The sequence below is a fragment of the Falco cherrug genome, chromosome 5 (assembly GCF_023634085.1).
Source record: "Falco cherrug isolate bFalChe1 chromosome 5, bFalChe1.pri, whole genome shotgun sequence".
Lineage (NCBI taxonomy): Eukaryota > Metazoa > Chordata > Aves > Falconiformes > Falconidae > Falco > Falco cherrug.
In genome coordinates this window covers 70,759,368-70,781,065 of record NC_073701.1, presented here as the reverse complement: position 1 = coordinate 70,781,065, position 21,698 = coordinate 70,759,368, and the positions used below count along the sequence as shown (strand labels likewise).

The window sequence follows — 21,698 nt, the reverse complement described above, 5'->3', positions numbered from 1 at the left end:
ACCCGGTGACACCCTGGGGGTGCTGATGTGTGTCAAAGCCACCCCAGCCACGTAGGGAACATCCGGCAGGGCCTTGCACACATGTGCACGCTCCCTTTGCACATGGATGTGCCCACCGTGCAAGTACCCGTGGCACACCTGCACACCCTTTGTACATGTGCAGGCACACATTGCGCAGGCGTGGATTTGTGTGTTGCACGCAAGCACGTGCCTGCTGCACACACATACCCATTGCATAGTCATGTATGTGCCCGTTGCACTGACATACGCGTGTGCCTGCTGCATATGCAGGTACTTGTTGCATGCAGATGTGGCCATTGTATGGGCATGCACCCGGGACACGCACGCAGGCACCTGTTGCACACCTACGCAACCAGGACATGCATGCAGGCACCCGTTGCACACCCGTGCACGTCCTGGTTGCGTGGGTGCGCGTGTCACTATCACCCACACCTGTGCCCAAGGGTGTGCAGTGGGTGCCTGCATGGCATGCACGTCCTGGTTGCACGGGTGTGCACGTCTCCATTGCACACGCCTGTGCCCATTTGCACATGTGCAGCTGGGCACCTCTGGCACACGCATGCACCCACCCGTTGCAAGCTCGCACGTGCGCATTGCACTACCGTTGCACGCGCAGCACGTGCATACGTGTGCTCCCTGCCGCCCCCCCCCCCCCCCCCGCCCCAGCCCGTCGAGGACGTCCTGGCGGTGCTCGGCGCTGCACAAACGCGGTGGGCGGGGGGGGGGGGGGGGGGGAAGGGGTGATGGTCAGTGCTCGCCGCGCATGCGCGCCGCGCCCCCACCACGGTGGCAGCGCCGTCGGCACGGCGCAGCACCCGCCCCTTAGCGACGGCGCGGCGAGCCAATGGCGGGAGGCGCCGGGCGGTGATTGGCAGGCGCGCGGGCGGTGCGGGGGCGGTGCGGCCCCGCCCCCTCCCGGCGCGGTCTCTTCACGGCGGCGGCGGAGGCTCCATTTTCTCCCGCTCCTGCGGCCCCGCAGCGCCCGGCTCGCCTCAGCCCCGGCCGGTAGAGAGAGACCCGAGAGACGCCTCCCCGCGCCCTGTGCTTCCCTTCCCCGCGCCGCCATGAATGAGGAGTACGACGTGATCGTGCTGGGCACCGGCCTCACGGTGAGGAGGAGCCGCCGCCGCCGCCCGCCTGGGCCTCAGGCCTGCCGCGGGCGGGCGGCCGCCGCCCTGCCCCGCCCCGCCGTCCCTGTTCCCCCCCCCACTTCACCCCGGTGACTGGGTCCTGCCTGCGTCTGGCCCCCGTCCCCATCGCTCCTCCTGGGTGCTGATCCCTGCTCCAGCCGGGCGCCGGTGTCCTTTTGCCCATCTATCACCTGATTATCCTCCCCCAGCCCCCGCCCAGCCCCCGGCTGGGACACCGGGGTTCTGAGGCACCCCCCGCCTCAGGCGCCTGGGTCCCGCGTCCTCCTCTGGATGTCGTGGTCCCTTCCCCAATCTCTCACCTGGTTATCACCCCCACACCCTCCGCTCGGACCTTCGAGTCGTTTTCTTCATCTGTCACAGCATCATCGTAGTCCCCCGCCCCAGCTCCGGTTGAGGTGCCTGCGTTCCTGCTTCCCCCCCTCGCAACATATTACCCGGGGGTGCCTGGGTTTTGGTACCCGCGCCCCCTCCCCCGAGGTCCTTTCCCCCATTTCACCTAATTATCGTAGCACCCCCTATCACTAACACACGCACACAGCCCCGGCTTGAATCCCTTCCCCATCCTTCGACCGCCTGGGTCTTTACCCCCCCAACCCTAACTAGACCCTGGCGCTGGGTTCTGGTTTTTTTATATGATTATAAGAGACCCCCAGGTTTGGATGTGTCCGGTTCTTGTTCCCCCCCTTCCCCCCCAGCCTCCTGGGTCCCCCCGAGCGCCCTGCGGGGCCGGGCCCTGCTCCCGTGAGGTGCCCGGTCCGGCGCTGCCCGTGGGAGGCCCCAGGAAATGCAGTTGTTTAGCGGAGGGAGGGCGGGGGACGACGGACAATAAAATGCCAAAGGGGATTTATTGCCGGCTTTTTAATTCCCCCCCCCCCCCCCCCCCCCCTTCACCGTCAGTCCCCTCAAGCCGAGGTGGCTGCAGGTCTATCGAGCCGTGCCCTGCTCGGAGCGGAGCCCGGCTTAGGGTGGAGGCAGACCTGGTTATCCACCCCCCACATCCCCGCTCCGCCTTTGCAGCCTTCGGCTCTCCATCCAGCCCTGACTGCAGCAGGAGGGGGATGGGGAGACGGGCGAGCCCTGCATGCCTGTCAAATTTGTCTGATTTCTGTGCGCCCCCCCCCCCCCCCCCCCCCGAATCCTCTCCTGTGTTGTCGCTTCATCTTGGTCATCCCTGAGGAAAACTGACAGCTGATGGCACTTCGGGGTGCGGCAGAGGGAGGGGGATGAGCCGTGGTGGGGCTTTGTCCTATTGTGGAGGATGCAGCCCGCGCTGCGGGCTGCCGAGGGGAAAAAAAAATGGCAGTGCTGCTGCCTGTGAGGTTTGCTGGTGGAGATTTCTTCTGGTTTCTGCCTGTCTTCAAACTGGGGAGATGTCTGGGGCTACCGCTAGCTTATGCACTGCGGGTTTAGTAGGTGCTGAAGGGTGGATTGCAGGTTACAAATAAGAGGTATTGTTTGAAGAAGGGGGGAAGAAAATCCAATATGGTGGAGAGGAGGTTTTCTGCGCTGTTAAATAGCCTTTCCTGCTTTTGTTCCCCCTGTTAACGGGGAGAGGTGGCTAGACAAAGAGCTGTCTTTGGGGTTAGTCGTGAAGGATTTCCCCCACTTCCCCTGTTGATGGCAATTGTAAATAGAATACATGCGCTTCCTACTGTGGCTTTGGCGCTGTGATTGACGGGGCTGCCACAGTGGCGAAGGCATCATGTCTGCTGACACTGGACTGGGGCACGGATGCTTAAGGCAAATCTGGTTTATCATCCCCCTATTCTGAGTATGGGAATAATGGTAACAAAACCAGGATGTGGCACAAAGAAAATGTGCAGAGTGTGGGAGTGTCTTTCCAGCTGCTGCTGTAGGGTAAACCCAACTTTTCTGGTTGCTTTCATTCTTTTCTTTGAAGGCTCTTCCTTTGAGGTAGCAGGAATGACTTATGAGGTAAAAGCTTCTTCCCTTTGATAGGGAAAGCTGCAGTCTGTCCTAAAACCTGTCTCTGGCTCACCAAAGCAGGGACACAAGACTTTTGGAGAGGTGACATATAATGAGCTGCTGGTGAGGGGGCCTCTAATAGATTGAGCTCCATTAAAATGTTAATTTATGCTTTAGAGTGAACTGTGGTATCAAGTTGGTAAGCACCATGCTTAATCTCAAACTGACAAATGCCAATGTAAATTTGACAAAAGGCCTCTTGTGAAATAGCTTTTAAGACAAGCTAATGCTAATGATCAGCAGTTGAGTTAAAAGGAATAAATTAGGGCCGTATTTTAAGGTGCACTGACCGAACTCCAGAGCCTGAGAGTATGCTGGAGTGCTTATTTTGCTTCTGATGTGCAGGCTTTAGCTCTGAAATACCAATTAGAACAGGTTGGACTTCATCTCGACTTGAGCAGCTCGTGCAGAAAAGCAAGTATATGGAAACTAGAGGTCCTGGTGCAACCAGGATGTTACTGATCCTAAAATGCATGATGTTGGCTCAACCCTTGTGGCTGGCAAGTAGTGTCGGAGCAGAGCCTGAGTCGTTCAGGCTGGTCTACAGGACTCTCTGTAGCTGGAAGCTTGCTCCTCCAGCTTTGGTCTGTTACCAGTATTGGCAGAATCAGGCTTCTTATGGGAAAGGAACTGGAAAACGTGCTGTGTGAAACACGTTCAGTTGTCTCTTTCCTTTTCCAAAGAGTCTTAAACTGTCGTGAAACTTCTGATGATGTTTTCAAGCACCGTTTTCTTGAAGCTGGCCCTTGTAGAAATGGACTATGCTGTTGGGAGTTCCACCAGGCTACTGTTGTAGCTCAGTGAGTTTGTGTCTCTTCCCAGAAAAGCCCATCCTACACCTCAAGTACTGATCTTGATGCTGCCTGAAAAAACGAGATTAAATGGGGGTTCTGTTTGCTAGGCACTAGAGCATTCTGCCTCTCTGCCAGGCTACCTGTTGGGTTGTCCCCATCTTGCGTCTTGTCCTATGAGAGCAACTGCATGACTTTGTCCTAGCATCCTTCACTAGGACTTGTACAAAGCCCATAAAATAGCTGTAATCCAGAGCATCTGGGAGAGGCAGTGAGTGGCTGCTGATCTGGAGGGTTTTTCCTTTCTCTTTCCAAAGTGCAAGTTCAGTTTTTCATTTAAAGAGAAAAAACATCATCAGAGCCTTTGTAAAAGAGCTACAAATACATCTGTTGCAGTGGTTGCGTCTGCAAGGCCACTGCTATGTAAGTGCGTGAGAGTGCATGCATAAATTCTACTTTTGATGGGTCTGACAGTGCAGCATGAATATTTCAGGTGTTAATCTCTTCTTCAACCAGTAAGGAAGAACTAAAGCAGCTTTAGGACTGGGATTACTGGTGCTCAAAATATTCAGTTTTTCCCTTATGTATGCTAATCAGAAACCCCATTGCAGTGCCAAGCTTGTAAAGATATGTCTTAGCAGTATGAGGAAAAATAATCCCAGCACATTTTAAATCCTGTATTACTGCTGATACAACAGCCTCAAACTTACTTGAAGTGTAATTAACTTCACAGCACTCATGCAAGAGCACTACGTTTCTCCTGATCCTTCTATGCATTGAGCAGTAGTAAAGTGTTGGGCCGTGTGTGCTAACTACGGGGTGGGTACTTGCCGAGCGCTGGTGGGCCTGGCTGGCCTAGCACAGGCGCTGGTAGGTATTTCAGCTACTGCATCCTGGAGGTGCTGGTGGGAATGGTTGGGGCTGGACTAGATGATCTCTAGAGGTCCTTTTCAAACCTGGCCATTCTGTGATTCCATGAATGGCTTCCCAAAGTTGCTCAGGTCTTAGTAGCTTTAAGATTCTTGGTTTAGGCTTGCTGTGTGCATAGTGCATTGCAGATTAGGCAGCATCTTTCTCCAGGCCTACTGCACAAACTCGTTTTTAATCTGATGCGGTAATCGGCAGGCTGGAGAACACCTAGTGTTTTTATTTCCAGACTTGTCTTTTCAGTTCACCTTAATTTACACCTCTCTGGAAATGGCTCAGTACTTGCTCACGGGGATGTTTGGGAGTAGGATGTTGTGCACTCTGACAGATATTTGTTATCTGCTTTCTGTGCTCCAGATGACATGGGTTATTTCACATGAATGTTGGGCATAATTAAACTATCCTGTATAGCCCTAGCAGATGAACACCATGTTTCTGCTGGGTTTTCACTTGTTGCAGGCCCCAATGTGCTGAACTAAGCTTCTTACCTGCCAGCTGCCTCACTGCATTAAAGCTATATAAATCCATCACAAAGATGCAGATTCACTTTCTATGGGAGCAGAGTAGCCAAACTCTGGTTCAGGATACATTTAATTGTACAGGCACAGACCTCATTGCTTAAAGAGCCTAAATAAAGAATATCAAAGTGACTGTGAGGATCAAGTGGAGTGTCGCTGTCCCTTGCATCATCCCCTGGTAGCTGAGGGGATTGCTCAAGTGCAGTGAGTAATTGCTTTTGCAGTTTGTATGGCTCAGCAGACCTTTGAGTCTTGCTTGCTGGAGTCTGGCACGGTAGATGTAGCCGGCGTATGTTAGAGGTGGAATAGCCTGGGCGATGGTAACGCGTTGTGTATAACTTCTTGCTCACCACAGCATGGCTCTGTCTTTCTAAGAAAGCTCTTGCTGTGCCAGAACCCATTCTTGAAGATGAAGGGATTTTGCTAAATGTTTTGCACAGAATCCTTCTCTCGGTGCTGTTAGATGGACCGACGCTGGCTCAAGTATCCATCGGTCTGTCTGAGCCTTTCAGAGCTGCCGCCCTACTTGGAGAAAATCCATGTAAACCTACTTGCTTCCCTCAATTCCTGCAGGCTTCTGCATGCAGAAGGTCTATTCGTGACCAGTTTGTGTGAGGGAAGAGCTGATGGTCTTCATCATCAGGGAAGAGCTAGCGTGGAAGCACCCATATTTCCAAGTTACCCCTTATTCCTATTTTTTTTTTTTCATGGATCTCTATTGGATGTGCTGTCTCTGTTTGAGGTACGCTGTTCTCTGTTTCTGTGCTCTCCGGAGATTTGAAGCAGCTGAGCTGCAGATGACATCGATTGCTCTTAAGACTTGCTCTGTCATTCATTCAGCAACACAACGTGAGTTCTTGGGAGCCGGGAGCCCATCATAACCTGAACTAGCTGAAGCAGTGGATTATAGTAGCACAGCCTGACTGTAATTTGCATGAAGATTGTGTTTGACCCTGCCTGGATACCTAGAGCTTTCTCAGCTGTGTCTTGGTGCCCTTTCTGCTGTCAGCAGTTTTATGCATTTACATGGTGTTGATGTTTATGGTATCGTCAGAAAGCCACAGATTTGAACTCTGACTCTTCCAATTTTTTATTTGCAGTCTCAACTGTTCCCAGCCCTCCCCTTATCAGTACGGGCTGTTTGTTTTCCTCGCTCCCTGACCCAAACAACACAATGGCATACCAAGCGGTTCCTAGACACAGACTCGCACACCAGTGGATGGGTATAGCCAGCGGTCAGCCAGCGCAGCCATCGAAAGGAATTGCTGAGCTGGGAGGATAAATCTATTGTGCATCTCGTATGTTTTATGACCATGCTGTTGTCTCATCAGCTGCAAAGGGAAGCAATGGTGAAAGGCCGGTCAGGATTTCAGTGCTCTGGGGCTCTGTGGGAGCTTGGGTGATGTAATGAATGTGTTAAATGAGCTTTGTATAAAACAGTATTTAATACCTCAATCCCCATATTGGTGTTTAATGGGTATGAAATAAGATTGAAAAGGTATTTAAGATCTCTCTTATCTTCTACTGGTACCCAAATTCACTCTGAGGGGATGCTGGCAATCTGGGCAGGCAACATGTTGAAGGGATCACTGGGAATCTCCTATTCTGAGAAGATAGAGCAAGAAACACTTTGAAATTTCCTTAGATGGAGGAAGGAAATCTGGTGGCATCTGGACCAAAGAATGTAGCTTCTACTGCTTTTACTGTAACTTTGTTCTTCTGTTTGATACTTATCTTGTTTTGAAATCATGGTTGGCTTCCTCATGGCTCAGCTATAGTATGGATGCTTGCAGTCCTGTACCACCACCTGGCAGAGCTGGTGAGCCAGGGTTTTGGAAGATGTTCCAGGGTGGATAAAATCACAGGGTAGAGCAAAGAATCAAACCAGAGCCCTCGTGTAGAGCTCTGTGAATTCAGTTTAACCGAGAAGATCATGCTGGCTAGTGCTGATGCACTTGGTGTGATAGTCCCACATTACACGTGGCAAATTATTAACATTTTAACTGACACCATAAAAGCCAACTGTACTTTCTCTTGTGCAGTTCCTCACTGTTGTATGGCTCACCATGCGCTGGAGTAGCGTCTTAGCACAGGGTTTGGTGCAGCCATGTCTGCTGTAAGTTTCTCTGCTTGCTTCAGCCTGTCTGGAAGAAGAGGAGGGGCCTTGCAGGACATGAGGGATCTGGAGTTCGTGGAGGATGGTATGGCATTGGAAAGAGCAGCTGATGGATCATGGAGAGGTTTTGTGAGAAGTACTGTGGCTAACTGTTCATGATCCCTGTTCGTGATCATGATCCGTGATCATGATCGTATCACAAGACCATGAAGACTTGTGGATGCCACGTTTGAAATTACCCACGACTTCAGAGATTAAACTCAGAGTGACCCATTCTTGCCATGCACTAGGCATGCAGCCCTAGCTTTGCTCTTCGGGGCCTTGGCTGAATTACCACGCCATCCTGGTGGGTAACAGGCTGGCTAGCAGTGCCTTGCTCTCTCAGAAGATTTGCCTGTTGCCACCTGGAAGTGCAAGAACAGCAAGTCCTTACGCCAGTTATGCCTGCCAACCTTCCACACACCTACAGATGTTGAGACACTTCAGAACAAAATAACCCCTCATGAAAGCTGCCTTTACTATGAGCTGGTCTTTGGCTGGTGAAATTGAAGATGATTTAAAAAGCTTCCTTTATACTGAGGATTTACCAGAGTTAGGATTTGCAAGTCAAGTAAATGATATACGGTGGGAGACTTTTTGCATTATAATTGTGGTTTGGCTGAGGGCGCTAACTGGTACCTGTGTTGGCCAGTGTTGCCATAACAGTTTGAACTAAGCCTCTCACATGCTGCAGCATGGGTGAGGTGACACACAAGGAGAGTCCTGAGTGCTCCGCCGGGTGAGATGCATGTGGAATAACCACAAAGGATCTCACAGAGACGTGGATCTTTGCCAGGAGGCCCAAGCCGCTGATTCTCTTGAATGAGCGACGACTCTGCTTCTAGGCAAGCAAATGTGCAGGGGTGGCATCTCTCAGCAGCTGGAGTGGGGTTTTACAGGCTAAATGGAAGATAATATGAGGTGTGGCCAGGACCTACAAATTAGATAATGTTGATGGTGAATCAAAACTCAATTGCAGATGTAATTCTGCCTTCAGAGAGAGTTGAGGCAGAGCAAGAAAAATCCATAAAACCTCCACGATAAGCAGTCCTAATCATGCAAGTATTCAAGTTTTTGTTAAGCTCTTTAGGTTGTGAATGCCAGAGCTGGTGACCAGTTTAGTTGCAAAGTTGTGTTTTAATGGGGATTTAGCTGTGCAAGTCCTTAGTTGGTTCTGCAAGCTACAACTTGTGGCCCTTTTCGGTTAGTTTCGGCCTCCTGGTGTTGCATTCAGACATAGCAGCTGATATGCTGCTCAAAGTAATCTCAGTGTTTTTAATCTCAGTGGGTACGTAGCAAGGATTGAAAAGTGTCTACTGAGATGATAAAGCTTCCAAAAGGATTTATTTATTCTTTATGCTACCTCTACTCTTTAAGAGTAGCTGTTGACTCTCTTGCATGTCACAGTGTGGCAAATATCAATGATTGAGGTTTGAGGAGGCTGACTGACATCCAGGTAAGATTCCATGTTCCTGCTGTCATCCGTAAACGAGGGCGCTGGCTCTCTGTGGACATCCTTAAATTGATAGCTATTGGTTTAGGAGCATACACTTTCCTAATCTGGCCCAAATGCATGAACTTCCCAGAAATATCCTCAGGAGAGCCCTGATAGGTAGTGCTTGTGTAGTTATAACATCTTGGTTAGCAGAGCAGCAAACCTAGTAAGGGGTTAATCTCTTTCAAATAAAAGTCTTTCAGTGTATGTGTCTTAATTCTGGACTAAAGGCAACTGGTGTGTTTGTTTTCAAAAGACTGTGCGGGTTCCTTCAAATCTAGGCATGCAGCAGGCTGTCTGAACATGCTTTTTGAGAAAGCATCATTAGGAGAAATGGAAGGAGGCTCAAATGCAGCTAACATGTTCCTTGCATCTGTTCATTTTCTCTCTTTGTAGGAATGCATCCTCTCTGGGATCATGTCAGTGAATGGAAAGAAAGTCCTTCACATGGATCGTAACTCTTACTATGGAGGGGAAAGCGCATCTATTACACCCCTGGAGGATGTAAGTACGAAGGCTGACACCCACCTATTGTCTCCTCCCCAGGCATATAAAAGGAGGCTTTATTTTGAGCTGTCCTAGGGGTGGATTTGAAGTAATTACTCTTAAGGGCTTCCTTTGAGTAAGGATGTTTTATGGCACTTCCACATCAGATAACAGTGAGGGAGAAACCAGTGTGTATGTTTATACTTGGTAGATAGCACTTGTTCTCTGTAGCTCCCAGTCGGGATTCAAGCATGCAGCACTTGAGCAATCATTCGGAGCTATAATGCCCGACAGCTAGATGTTAAAAAAACTCTTTGGCAAAATTGATACTGCTGCGCTTGCTGGCAAATGTTGGCCTAAGAAATGCTGTGTGCTATTAGTGCCTTGATGTTACGCTTGGTCCTTAGTCTGTGAGCACTTCCAACTGGATAGGCGCCATCTCATTTGGTTACTGCTTGCACCCTGTGATTGTGTATCCCTGAAGCTGTTAGCATGGCTGATTAATCAGATGTCAGGAAACTGCTGTTCTCCTTGCTGCTTACATCGGGGAATATGATTTAAATATACGGAGGAGCCTGCCCTCTCCTGAAGTACACGTTTTGATCAGATTACTTTTAGTTATGTTAAAACAGAATTTTGGTTCAGCAGGTCATAAATTCCCAAGCTTTAAGCCTTGGAAGAAAGACTGGATGAGCAAAATAATGCTGCCCAATTCTTACTGTAACGATTCACTGGATGTGCATTGTGTGTTGCATCAGCAATCAAATTGGAGCTAAAACGCTGGCCAAAAGCTTGCTGTGAAGAGCTTATGTTCAGCTGGGGAGATGTGGGGGTGGAAAGTGTGTACATGTGTGGGAGAAATTATACCCATAGATATTTCATCTGCTATAGTAAGTTTTGTGTTCTCTCCAAAGCTCTACAAAAGGTTTAATCTACCAGGAACTCCACCAGAATCTATGGGGCGAGGAAGAGACTGGAACGTGGACCTAATTCCAAAATTCCTTATGGCTAATGGTAAGTGATGCTGAGCTCCCAAATCTGCCTCGTAAGCTTAGCTGAGTTAGTGTTCAGTGCTCTAATAGAATAAACAGCCCTTCAGCTATCTCTTCATGAAACTGTTGAAGCATTAATCAAAGAGCTGTGGAAAGCTCACTTGAGCTGATCTGCATGCGTTTATGTAGAGGCACCACGGTTTCTGCCCTGTGACTCACTTTGGCTGTGGACCTTTCAGACCCTGAAAACGGCACCAGCTTGGAGTGTGCAGCAATGGCATGTCTGGAGTGTTTGAACTTCCATTTTCCAATGTCCTCTCTTCATGTGTTTGCATTTCTAGCCAGAGTTAATGCCATGAATTCGTGTGGTGTTACTCTTCCACTGTTTAGGAAGAAACAGTTGATTCCATGGTGACTGTTAATTCCCTTCGTCTCTGTTTTATGACTTACAGACTCTGTCACCCCTTACTGATGCTACAAATCCTTATTCTTTAATCTATGTATTCCAGTACTGGGACAGTTCTAGACCAAATCCACTATCAGTGAAGTGGTTATCAATACAGGCAAGTTCAGGGGCCAGTCCCTTTGCCAAATACCAACCACTTGCTGCTGGAATCTCTTGCTCCTGAAGCACGAGGGCATAGATGTACTGTAGGGCCAGTCTTGCTCAAGGTTAGTGCAGGGGAAGACTTGATAAATCCCAGTCAAGATTTGGTTACTGTAGTCTCGGCTTGCACAGGCTTTGTGGTGCATTTCTAGGGACAGCATCCTTCTGGGGATGTGACAGTGGGTAGGGACAGGTAAGTGAGCATATGTTGACACTAGCTGTGGGCAAGCCAGGGGCTAATTTGTGGTCAGTTGGCTGGACAACTAATAGGTTGTGCTAGATCTGAATAGTGAGGATGAGGAGCTGCTGTGATCCAAAACCATGACTTTGTCACGTTGAGTGCGCATTAACTACAGGGAGCAAAGAACAGCAGTGTACTGCAGCGGATTAACATGCTGCAGGATGGCTTTTACTCAGAGGACTGATGGAAACCACAGGAGTGACAAGGAAGCTGTTAATTGCCTGTAAGAAAGCCTTAAAACTGCCTCATAATGCACTAGTGGGTACCTGCCACACCCTGTGTGTTACACAAAGGTGTAAGAGCTGTGTGGGTTGAATGTGGTGTGTTTGCTTTGCTGCAAGAACTGTCTGCCTTGTAAGAAGCATAGTCCTCTTGGCTTCTGGCTGCTGACCAGCTGGTTGACTTGTGCCCAACCTCCTTTCCAGGTCAGTTGGTAAAGATGCTGCTCTACACAGAAGTCACTCGCTACTTAGACTTCAAGGTGATTGAGGGGAGCTTCGTCTACAAGGGAGGAAAGATCTACAAAGTTCCTTCTACTGAGGCAGAAGCCTTGGCATCCAGTGAGTAGTTGCACCTTTTGTTTCCTCCTGAGGCTGCTGTCTGTAAACAAAGGCAAAACAGGTCTCTGCCATCTGCATCTGGGGATATTTTGGAAAGAAAACTTGATGCTGTGTCTAGACACCATCTTGGTAACAAGCTGTGCTTAGCATAGGATTCTTCTGCATCTCATTTGACTTCAAATGCCACTTGCAGTGTGAGTCTTGGGCTTCCTGCACCTTGAGTTACTGTTTTCTTGGAGCTCACAAATGGAGCTGGTCAAGCTGCCTGTTCTCTGGCAGCTTACCAGATGCCGGCTCATCTGGTAAGAATATGGCAGTGTTTTACTTCCTCAAAGTGTTGTGTTTGGGAGTTGTGCTCCCAGCTGTGCCACAAATATTTAATGTTGGGTCCTTGTTGGATGGAATCGTGTGTCTGAAAAATGTCTCATTCATCAGCAGACAGACTGGAATGACGAAGGCACCTAGCTCAAATCTTAATTGTTTTCTACTTAAATTTTACTCTTCAGATAAAACTACTGATCATCCATAATAGGAGCTAGCAGAGGGCAGTCCATTAGCTTCTGGCGCAGGATGTATTAAGTAACATCTCTGAAGAGTCTTGTGATAAAGCAACTCCTGCGAATAAGGCTCCCAGTACGTGGCTTGTCTGTACATTGGAGTCTTCCTCATGGCAGATACTCCCATTTGTAGTGAAGTAATCGTTGTTCCTTCAATTTGGTCACATTGCTGTCTCCTAAGTGGACTCAAGGAGACTTATGCTGGTAGAAGTAGGAGGTGCCTTTGGTGCTGTCTCTGCCTTAGTGTTGCAGCAAGTCCAGTCTTGCTTCTCCAATTTGTAGAAAACTAAAGCACATAAATGGTGCTTTGTCCAATCTTGTGTTTGAAGTTTTGTCCCTCACAGCACTTGCTGGTTCCTTGGTGAGGCTGCAGGAGAGCCCAGCACTGCTTGCTTTGATGGAGCTTTGATCACCACACTTTGATGATGCTAAGTCTGGTTAGATGGCAAACACAGGTCTTTGCTTATGGAAGCTGAGGTTGGGCTTTACACTGGGCCAGGTGGAAACTGCTCTCCAGGCTTTTCCCCAGCTGGAAGTAGTATAGAAGCCTGGTCTCCAGCCATGCCTTGAGAAAAGTTGGCTGTACCACTCTTGAGGTCTGGTGCAGTGGGACAGCTGCCTGAGTGGTCTGGCATGGCAGATGTTGGTCTGCTTGAGCAGAGAGCCTTGGTTAGCCCTCAAGGCCAAACTCCTTGATATCAGGTGATGGTTGAAATGGTCAGCAGTTCTGACACGCTTCTGATACTCTGTGGAATGGAAAAGCCATCTAATAGCTATGCAAGTTCTGACAAAATACCTTGGTTTTAGGCTTAATGGGCTTGTTTGAGAAACGCCGGTTCAGGAAATTCCTAGTGTACGTTGCCAACTTCGATGAGAACGACCCCCGAACTTTCGAAGGTGTTGATCCCAAGAAGACCACTATGCGTGACGTGTATAAGAAGTTTGACCTGGGGCAGGATGTTATAGACTTCACAGGCCATGCCCTTGCGCTCTACAGGACTGACGAGTAAGTGCAGGTTCAGTTGCTCCCCCAAATCAGCTGGGGTGCTGGGTGCTTGCAGCACAGACTTTGGGGAGCCTGAGGGTAGGATGTCTCGTAAAGTGTGCCTGTCCCTTGGTGCTGCACGAATCTTAAAATGCTGGGCCCTGTGCTGATGGGATACTTAAACTTTGTGGGTTCTTGTGGTGAATGAAGCATTTCCTTCCTGAAAAAAAACCCTTGTGACACTAAGTGTTTCTAAAAGGGAACTTCCAGGGAAATACTTGCCAGGAGCAGCTGGAGGGCGGGGAAGGAAACTTCACAGGAAGGAAATGTTTTGCTCTTCAAGTGTATTCTGCTCAAAGTCTTGGTTTGTGAAACACTGCAAATGATGTAACTGCCCTCTCCAGCTATCTAGATCAACCATGCCAAGAAACAATCAACAGGATTAAGCTCTACAGTGAGTCGCTGGCTAGATATGGTAAAAGCCCGTACCTTTATCCCCTCTATGGCCTTGGAGAGCTGCCCCAGGGATTTGCAAGGTGAGAACCTGGTTTTGGACTCCAGTATTTCCTTAAACCTGCTGTGGCACCTGGTGGGGGATCAGATGTGTGGAGTCAAATGTTCAAGCTTCCAGAACATGATGCCACACAAAAATACTGTGGCTGTTAATGGTTTTTGTGCTGTCTTTAATGAGGAAGTGATTCCTCCATGTTTACTATGATTCCTGTTAGTGGCGGTAGTTCTGGGTTTGCTCAGAGATACTGATTGCTGCATCTTGTCTGTCCACGAAGTCAGATTTGCCTACGTGGTGTAGCCTACAGCTCTTTATGCTGCAGGGCTGTCTGGGCTGTGCCAAGCAGGTTGTTTCTAGCAGGATGTAATTGTACCTGTAACTTCCTTCAAACACCAGCAGATGCCTTGCAGAAAGAACAGCAGACAGCATCTGCTGCAAAGATGTTTAAGTAGTCTGTTTTGAAGAGTTTTAAGTCTAATGTGGGGTTTGTCCAAGTGGAACAGAAACAAGGGGCTGGAAGGGCTGTTAAAAACCAAACACACACCTGTGGAACATGCTGAAGCAGCTTTACTCTTGCAGGTTAAGCGCTATATACGGAGGCACCTACATGCTGAACAAGCCCATTGAAGAGATTGTGATAGAAAATGGCAAAGTGGTTGGTGTGAAGTCTGAAGGGGAGGTATGGTACCTTCTGATTCTTTTCCTTACTCCCCACCCCACGTCTTGCCCCCCAAAATTGAGGCTGTCAGTCATGGATCTGAACAACTGCAGTAGAAAACCCCTTATGAAAGCCCTAGGACCAAAACTGCTTGGCTGGTGTTTTTCCCTTTGCCACCTTGCTTAAGACATGTTGGTATTTTTAGGATGAGGAGTTACAGTACAGTAGTCTACTCCAGGAGATGGAGTGACATCTCCATGGGATGGCAAGATTGTTTTCTGAATAAATCAGGCTAGTTAAACTGGAAGGGAGCTGTTGCATGTGTCTAACCTGGGTATGGAACCAGCTCTGCCACTGACATTGAATTTTAGCTGCTCAGACAGCTAGTAGGTGGCCTTTCTGCAGCTTCTCAACCTGGCAATGTAAAACTAGCAAGAGTGCTGCGAGCTGCTTGGAAGCTATACATGTGCTCCTGACTAGAGCAGGTGCTTTGCAGGACAGTTGCACACATGCTGGTAGGGTAACGTGTCCCTTCTGGGTAGGGGATGATAATCCATGCTATAGACTGATGTGCCCAAGTGCAGGCAGTCTGGAGGCCTCAGATTGGTCAAATATTAAACTATTACTGGAAAAAAATAAGCTCTAATGCAAACTGGTCAATTCTTACCTGTTTGGTTCAGCCTTAAAGTTACAGTCCTAGTCTGGAAGGACTGGACTCTGTAGGGGTTAGAGCTTAACTGTGTACTGAGTTACAGGGGCAGGATGTGACTGATCATGCAGCTGTATGTAGTCTTTTAAGAGTAATGTGTTGAGGTTTGGATTGCCCAAGTTGAAGCATGCTGCTGGCAGTGAACTAAGAACCCGAGGCAGGAACAGCTGCCTCACATTGCTCCTCGTTTTCCTCAAAATCAGCTTGTTTCTCGCCTCTGGCTGTGTCTGTGCACACCTCTGCGCAGTGGTCACTCCAGGTCCACCTGTCTCTGCAGGTTGCTCGCTGCAAACAGCTCATTTGTGACCCCAGCTATGTCTCAGACCGTGTAACGAAGGTCGGTCAAGTGATTCGGGTAATCTGCATCTTGAGCCACCCAATCAAGAATACAAATGATGCCAACTCGTGCCAGATCATCATTCCACAGAATCAGGTCAACCGAAAATCAGGTGTGTGGAGCACAGGGACTGCTGGGATGTGCACAGCTCTCGTGCACTTGGGTTGAGGCATAGTGGTCATTACATGGCCTGGTGCCAGATATGTGCTCCGATGGTCCGGTAAGATGTGAATCAAATGGGAAAATGCACTCACTGCCACTGCCGCAGTAGACTTCGTGTCCTTGCCCAGAAATCCTGTGGGCCCCAGTGAGGCTGTGCTTTCAAGCGGCACTGGGGCAGGTGGGAGAAGTTGGGGGTGACTGTGGTCAGACAGCTGTGTGCAGAACCCATGGAAGGAAGTGCGTGGGTGAGGAACACAGGGGTGCTCTGGGAGGGGAGTGAGGGCTGCATGCGGGAGGGGAAATGCTTCCTCACCCTCCAACAGAGGGGTGGGCTGGCTGCTGGGGACCCTGCTGGCTTTCAGGAGCTGTCGTAGCCACAGGAAACTGCATTTTGGAGATCTCACAGGGCTGCCTGTGTCCAGGCCAAGAGACTGAGAGCACGTAGGACTGCAGGGCAAGGACGGAACTCCTTCCAGTGTGGTCTTAAACAGGACAAGGAGGTACAAACTGTTAGGGGACCAGGAAGAGGTGCATGAGTGTACAAGCTAGAGGAGGCTTTTGGGACAAGGCAGGCCTGACCTGAGCTCTTGGCTTGCCTGGCATGTACTGACCTGTAGCTGTGACGTGTTTCCCCAGATATCTACGTCTGCATGATCTCCTCTGCACACAATGTGGCAGCACAGGGGAAGTACATTGCCATTGCCAGCACTACTGTGGAAACTGCAGACCCGGAGAAGGAAATCAAGCCGGCCTTGGACCTTTTGGAGCCCATTGAGCAGAAGTAAGCCCTTGGCGAGCCCCTTCTCACCTCTCTGCTGTGAGCACTTAGGTCTGAGGGCAGAGGGGATCTGAAGGCCATTTGGCTGCAAAGAGGTGTTGAAATTCCGGATTTCCTCTGTACCTTGACTGCTTATGTGCTGGGCAGAACGCTGCCCTTTAATTCAGCCATTCTTGTACTGATACTGATGCTCAGCAATGCTGTAAAACTAATCTGAAGCTCTTTTTTTCTCCATCCAGGTTCGTTAGCATCAGTGACCTGTTTGCACCAACTGACTTGGGAACCGAAAGCCAGGTTAGTAAGCGCCAAGCTCGTGCTTGAGGCGGTGAGGCTCGAGGCTCCGTGCTAAACTGCCACTTCTCTTCCCAGATCTTCATTTCTCGCACCTATGACGCCACCACTCACTTTGAGACGACGTGCGATGACATCAAAGATATTTATAAGAGGATGATGGGATCAGAGTTTGACTTCGAAGAGATGAAACGCAAGAAAAATGATATCTATGGGGAGGAGGAGCAGCAGTAATGAGAATCTCTAATTAGGAGAAATTTAAATCGGCTAATATGAATATATAAGGAACTTAATGAACACTGTATGAAATTCAATATTGTAAGGCCTGCTTTTGTAATCCCATCTCTGAGAGATTGAAGAGTACTGCACTGGTAATGTTCCCCTTTTGGATATCATGTGTTAATTATTTCATTCTAGTAGGGCTGCTGTCCAGAATCTGGCAAATTACTGACTGATTTAATGACTAACCTTGTAAGCAAAAGGCAGACTGAATTTTTTTTTTTATTGCAGATGTAGACGTTGGTGCAGATTTGAAATAACTCATTGACAGCTGTGTCTTACCTTGTATTTTTAATCATTTGTAAACATCTTTCACAATTATGTGCTTCTGGTGAGCTAGTAGATGTGACGGTTGTCACTCAAACCTGATATCAAGGAAAATAGAAACTGAGCACTCCATTATTGTGGACAGCATCCCTAAAGTATTTCCCATCAATCTAACTTTGTGGCAAGTTGTATTATGGACAAAGCCCACATCTATTGTAGCAGCAAATGTTGGCTTAGTTCTGGGCACAGAACTTAACCTCCACTTAAGCTTCTAAAACTGTTTACATCGGTTGGGACACAGCTGTGCCTAAGGCTCCTTTGTGTTTTAATCTTAATAAAATTGAGAGAACAAATTACAGAGCAGGCAAGATGTGGAAGTATTTTCTGTACCCTGGTGGCTTCTTGGATGGACCAAACAGCACTGCGGTATCGGTATGACAGAGCCTGTGCTTCTCGTGTCTCCTGAAGGCTCCAAATGATTTCTGTACTGCGAAGTAAAGCCAAATTCTGGAAACCAGTCCTGTGCTCTGGTCTGATTCACTTCAGTTGTACGAGCAGCATCTCCTTACCGAGATCCCATGGATCTCTGCCCGCCAGGGTTGAAACGTGAGTGGTGCAGAGCATTTCCTACTGGAAAACGGTCTCAGACTTCCTTAGCTGGGCTTCCCAGACCCTGCTGCTCCAGCTGCTCTCAGGGCTGCTTTTGGCAGGGGAGAAGGTGCCACAGCACAAGGCCTGTCACTGTCTCTCAAGTGGTCGGTAGGTGCAAGTGTTGCTCCCCTCAGCCGCCCCCTAGTGCCTGCCTCCAGAAATAGCACTTGCTTGAAGCAGCAGTAAATAATTCTTGCTCTTATGGTTCCTCTACAGGGCGTTGAGATCCCTATGAATGAGAGATGCTCCTCTTTGGAGTGAGCCTTACTGATCACCTGGCTTGGATCTTGCGGCCTGAAGCAATCCTGCTGTTGGGCAGCAGGTGTGCAGCAAGGAGCAGGGCTTATGTTTGTACACAGCAATGCCAGGACCAGGAAAGATGAGAAAATGCCTTGGAACAGCTTTCTCCTGCTCTCAGCTGCCGTGCTTGGCCAGGTAGAGACACTGGTAAAGGGTTCATCCTTCCCTTGAGCTGTAGCCATGCTGCTGTCATGCTGCTGCTGAAGAGGAACTGGGTCTTTGACCACATCTCCTTCACAACATGGTGCTGCACTAAACTTGGCTGTGGCTGCCCCTTTCCTTCCCCACTCCTGGCGCTTAATGGCTTTTGGCACTTCCTCTCCCTGGCTGCCAGCTCTAGCAGCCGCCTTTCCATTTTAAGCCACTGGGGCCTGCTGGGAGCCTGGTACCTGTACTGCTGGAGCAATGGGCATAGTGGTGGCTGGCAACGTTCCCCCTTGCCTTGTGCTTCCTCTCTTCAGCTGCTTCAGTGCTCAGTGTCGGCAAGCTGAGTCTTTTCAAAGGCAAGACAGACCTAATGCATGTGGAAACTGAGCTCCTCCCCTAAGTGCTTCCCTTGCCCCTCGCTGCCATAACCTACTTGGTTATTCCTTTGGCTCTTGGTGCCCTGCTCCTGCTGGGCCGGAGGGCAGGACTGATCCTGCAGCCCCGAGTCTGTCAGCCCACCGCTGTTAGAGCCAGTCTGGCTTGCTCCTTCCTGTGCAGGCTTTGAAGCTGATTTCTGATCCACATGGGAACTGGGAAAGCTGCTGTCCCACCCCCGCTGATGGGAGAGGCTGGGTGCTGAGCACAAACCCCTCCTCTGGAGAGCAGTGCTATGTGAAACTTATTTTTTATTACTGAAAACTCTATACAAAGTCATCCTGTACATAACGTTCTTGCATTCTTATATTAAAAAAAAAACAACCAACCGACCCTGTCCTCTACATTGATAGGCAGAGTATCTTACAAAGGTCGTTAATGCAGCGTTTTCTTCCTGGCGCGTGTTTGAGCTACCATAAATAAGAGGGTTTTGTTCCTGCATCCTGTCGTCTGGCTATTTACAAGACTTCCACGTGCTGGAATGCACTCAAGTCCCAGCAGTGAAATGGTACCAAGAGGCAACAGGGGCGACTCGAAACACAGTGTAGAGCAGGCTGCCACAGGCTCAGTGACACTCGGGCCATAGTCCCTAACACCCATTTAAAATGTGCACCCACCTCATGTGCAACATGTACAGCAACAGCCATGTGGAAAATGCATTTATTATCAAGGACTCTTATTGCTCCTAACCTTCAAGTAAACAGCTTTTTTTTTCTTTTTTCTTTTAATTTATTTTTCTATTTCTTCCAATGTCAGCTGCACTAATCACTTGAAAACACTCCAATAATTTAGAACTGTGTAATGTTAAAATAACCTTTGTCCTATATGCAACTCAATGACAGGGCTTAAATCCCTGGGAGGATTTGCATTAGCCATCTTTAAATAATTTCTATATACAGAACTAGAGCCAACCTTCCCCTGCCACCCCTCTCTGTGCACAGCCCCTGCATGCAGCACCCAAAACCCACCAGGATGCCGGGGCCATCCTGCAGAGGACCAGGATGCCCAAACTGGGACCGCAGGGCCTGGGGAGGAGCCGTGCCACAGCTCTGCTTCCTCACCTGCAACACAGAGATGTGGCACAGGTTACTGCTCTGCTCCCCTCCTTGCTCCAGGCAGCGCTGACCTCTTGCAGAGCTTCCCCTGGGCAAGTGCCGGTGTGTTTCCCCTTGCTGGCAGAGCCGAGCGCGGGTCCTCTTGGCTACAGCTTAAGGATTTGGCCCCCAGGGTTGGCAGAGCAGATTCTGTAGCCAGTGCCCAGGGAAGGCCCCTGCTCCGCTGCGGGAGCAGCTGGACCCCAGCTACCTGCCCACCACCCCACTGCCAGCCTGGGAGCTGCTCCTGGCCTTTTGGGGGCAAAGGGGTTGATCCCAAGCTTCCCCCCTTACCAGTAGCTTCTTCTAAACGGGGCAGCTGCTTCCTGCATTGTCCCAAGGAAAGTGTTGATGTTGGTCACAAGGATTCCTTTGCTTTCAAGGACCTCCCTGCTGACGCTGGGCTCTTCTGCAAAGGAAGGAGCAGCACCGTAATTCAAACAAGCAAATGGGGTTGTTCTGAAGCCTACAGAAAATAGCACCAAATCCCACTGCAGTTACTCTGTTTTGCAAATGTGAGCAAATGTGTGCTGCTTCACGAACCACCTCAGCCCAGCAAGGCCAGAATTAGAGCACGTTGTAAAGCCATCTGCAGGCTCGAAAACTGCCAGAATTTAGCAGACCTCCAGAAGTCTGTTCATTTTGCCTTTTACTGCGCTGACTTGCAATGAATCAGCTCCCACCTGACCCACACCTCAAAGTGATTCTAGCAGAAATGGGAGGAAAATGGGATGTTTCTTGTCCTTTCTCCCCTGCCTCCCAGGCCAGTTTCATATGGTGCTCACGGGGCTGAGGGAGAGAGTGTAGGGCAGGGCCTGGAGCCTGTCCTTACCTGTGAGATACACAGCGAACCTGGCGCTGACGCGCTGAACTTGCAGGTTCAACAAGCACTTGATGTACTCGGCTTTGGGGGATGACCTGGAGTCACAGGCATGGTAGTGCAGCACCTCGATGAGCTCAGCTCCTTGGCACGATTTGAGGATCAAGTGCTTCTTGTGGGCATCAGCATCCACCCTGCTGGGAGAGGGGCAGAGTGAAGCAGTGAAGGGCTTCAGCCCTCTTTCCCCTCCCAAGGAATGAGCAGGTATGATGGGACCTGCCCTTCCCCCATGTGTGTTTCTTCCAGCCTCATGGGTGCTTTCACGGTTGCTACCCTGCACTAAGCAGAGATGGCAGGAGCAAGCATCACCGCAAGGATCGCATTGACCCCTTGCTCCGGGAAGCTCCAACAGACTGCGTGTGCTGCTGTGGGCTGGGGTAATTTTCTTCGTAGTAGCTTGTATGAGGATTTTGGATTTGTGCTGGAAACAGTGTTGTTAACACAGGGATGTTTTCATTATCACTGAGCAGCGCTTACACAGCATCAAGGCCTTTTCTGCCCCTCACCCCACCCTGCCAGCGACCAGGTTGGGGGGCACAAGAAGCTGGGAGGGGACACAGCTGGAAGAGCTGACCCCAAATGACCCAAGGGATATCCTGTACCATATGGCATCATGCTCAGCATATAAAGCTGGGGGAAGAAGGAAGGGGGGGACGTTCGGAGAGATGGCGTTTGCCTTCTTGAGTCCCCGTTACGTACAATGGAGCCCTGCCTTCCTGGGGATGGC

General features: G+C 49.5%; 2 protein-coding genes across 9 annotated transcripts in view; one reads left to right on the top strand and one right to left on the bottom strand.

Moving 5' to 3' along the window:
- Positions 1–926: 926 nt before the first annotated feature.
- GDI2 (GDP dissociation inhibitor 2) lies at positions 927–17,981 on the top strand. The gene is made up of 11 exons (XM_055712900.1): positions 927–1,130; positions 9,441–9,548; positions 10,445–10,544; positions 11,796–11,930; positions 13,295–13,493; positions 13,877–14,008; positions 14,563–14,662; positions 15,628–15,799; positions 16,486–16,630; positions 16,867–16,921; positions 16,997–17,981. Exons 1-11 carry the CDS (start codon positions 1,086–1,088, stop codon positions 17,150–17,152), a joined length of 1,347 nt encoding a protein of 448 aa, XP_055568875.1. The 5' UTR covers positions 927–1,085; the 3' UTR covers positions 17,153–17,981.
- Positions 17,982–19,641: 1,660 nt separating this feature from the next.
- TASOR2 (transcription activation suppressor family member 2) overlaps positions 19,642–21,698 on the bottom strand; it is a 43,683-nt gene continuing 41,626 nt past the window's right edge. For 6 of the 8 annotated variants that reach the window (XM_055712891.1, XM_055712894.1, XM_055712898.1 and 3 more), the window contains 3 exons: positions 20,924–21,108; positions 20,386–20,500; positions 19,642–20,058 (listed from right to left, as the gene is read on the bottom strand). In XM_055712891.1, the coding sequence (XP_055568866.1) occupies positions 20,055–20,058; positions 20,386–20,500; positions 20,924–21,108 (304 nt within the window). In that variant the 3' untranslated portion in view covers positions 19,642–20,054. Of the gene's footprint in view, positions 20,059–20,381; positions 20,501–20,923; positions 21,109–21,698 lie in introns of those variants that run through there. The other 2 variants (XM_055712893.1, XM_055712892.1) reach the window with 2 other exon arrangements.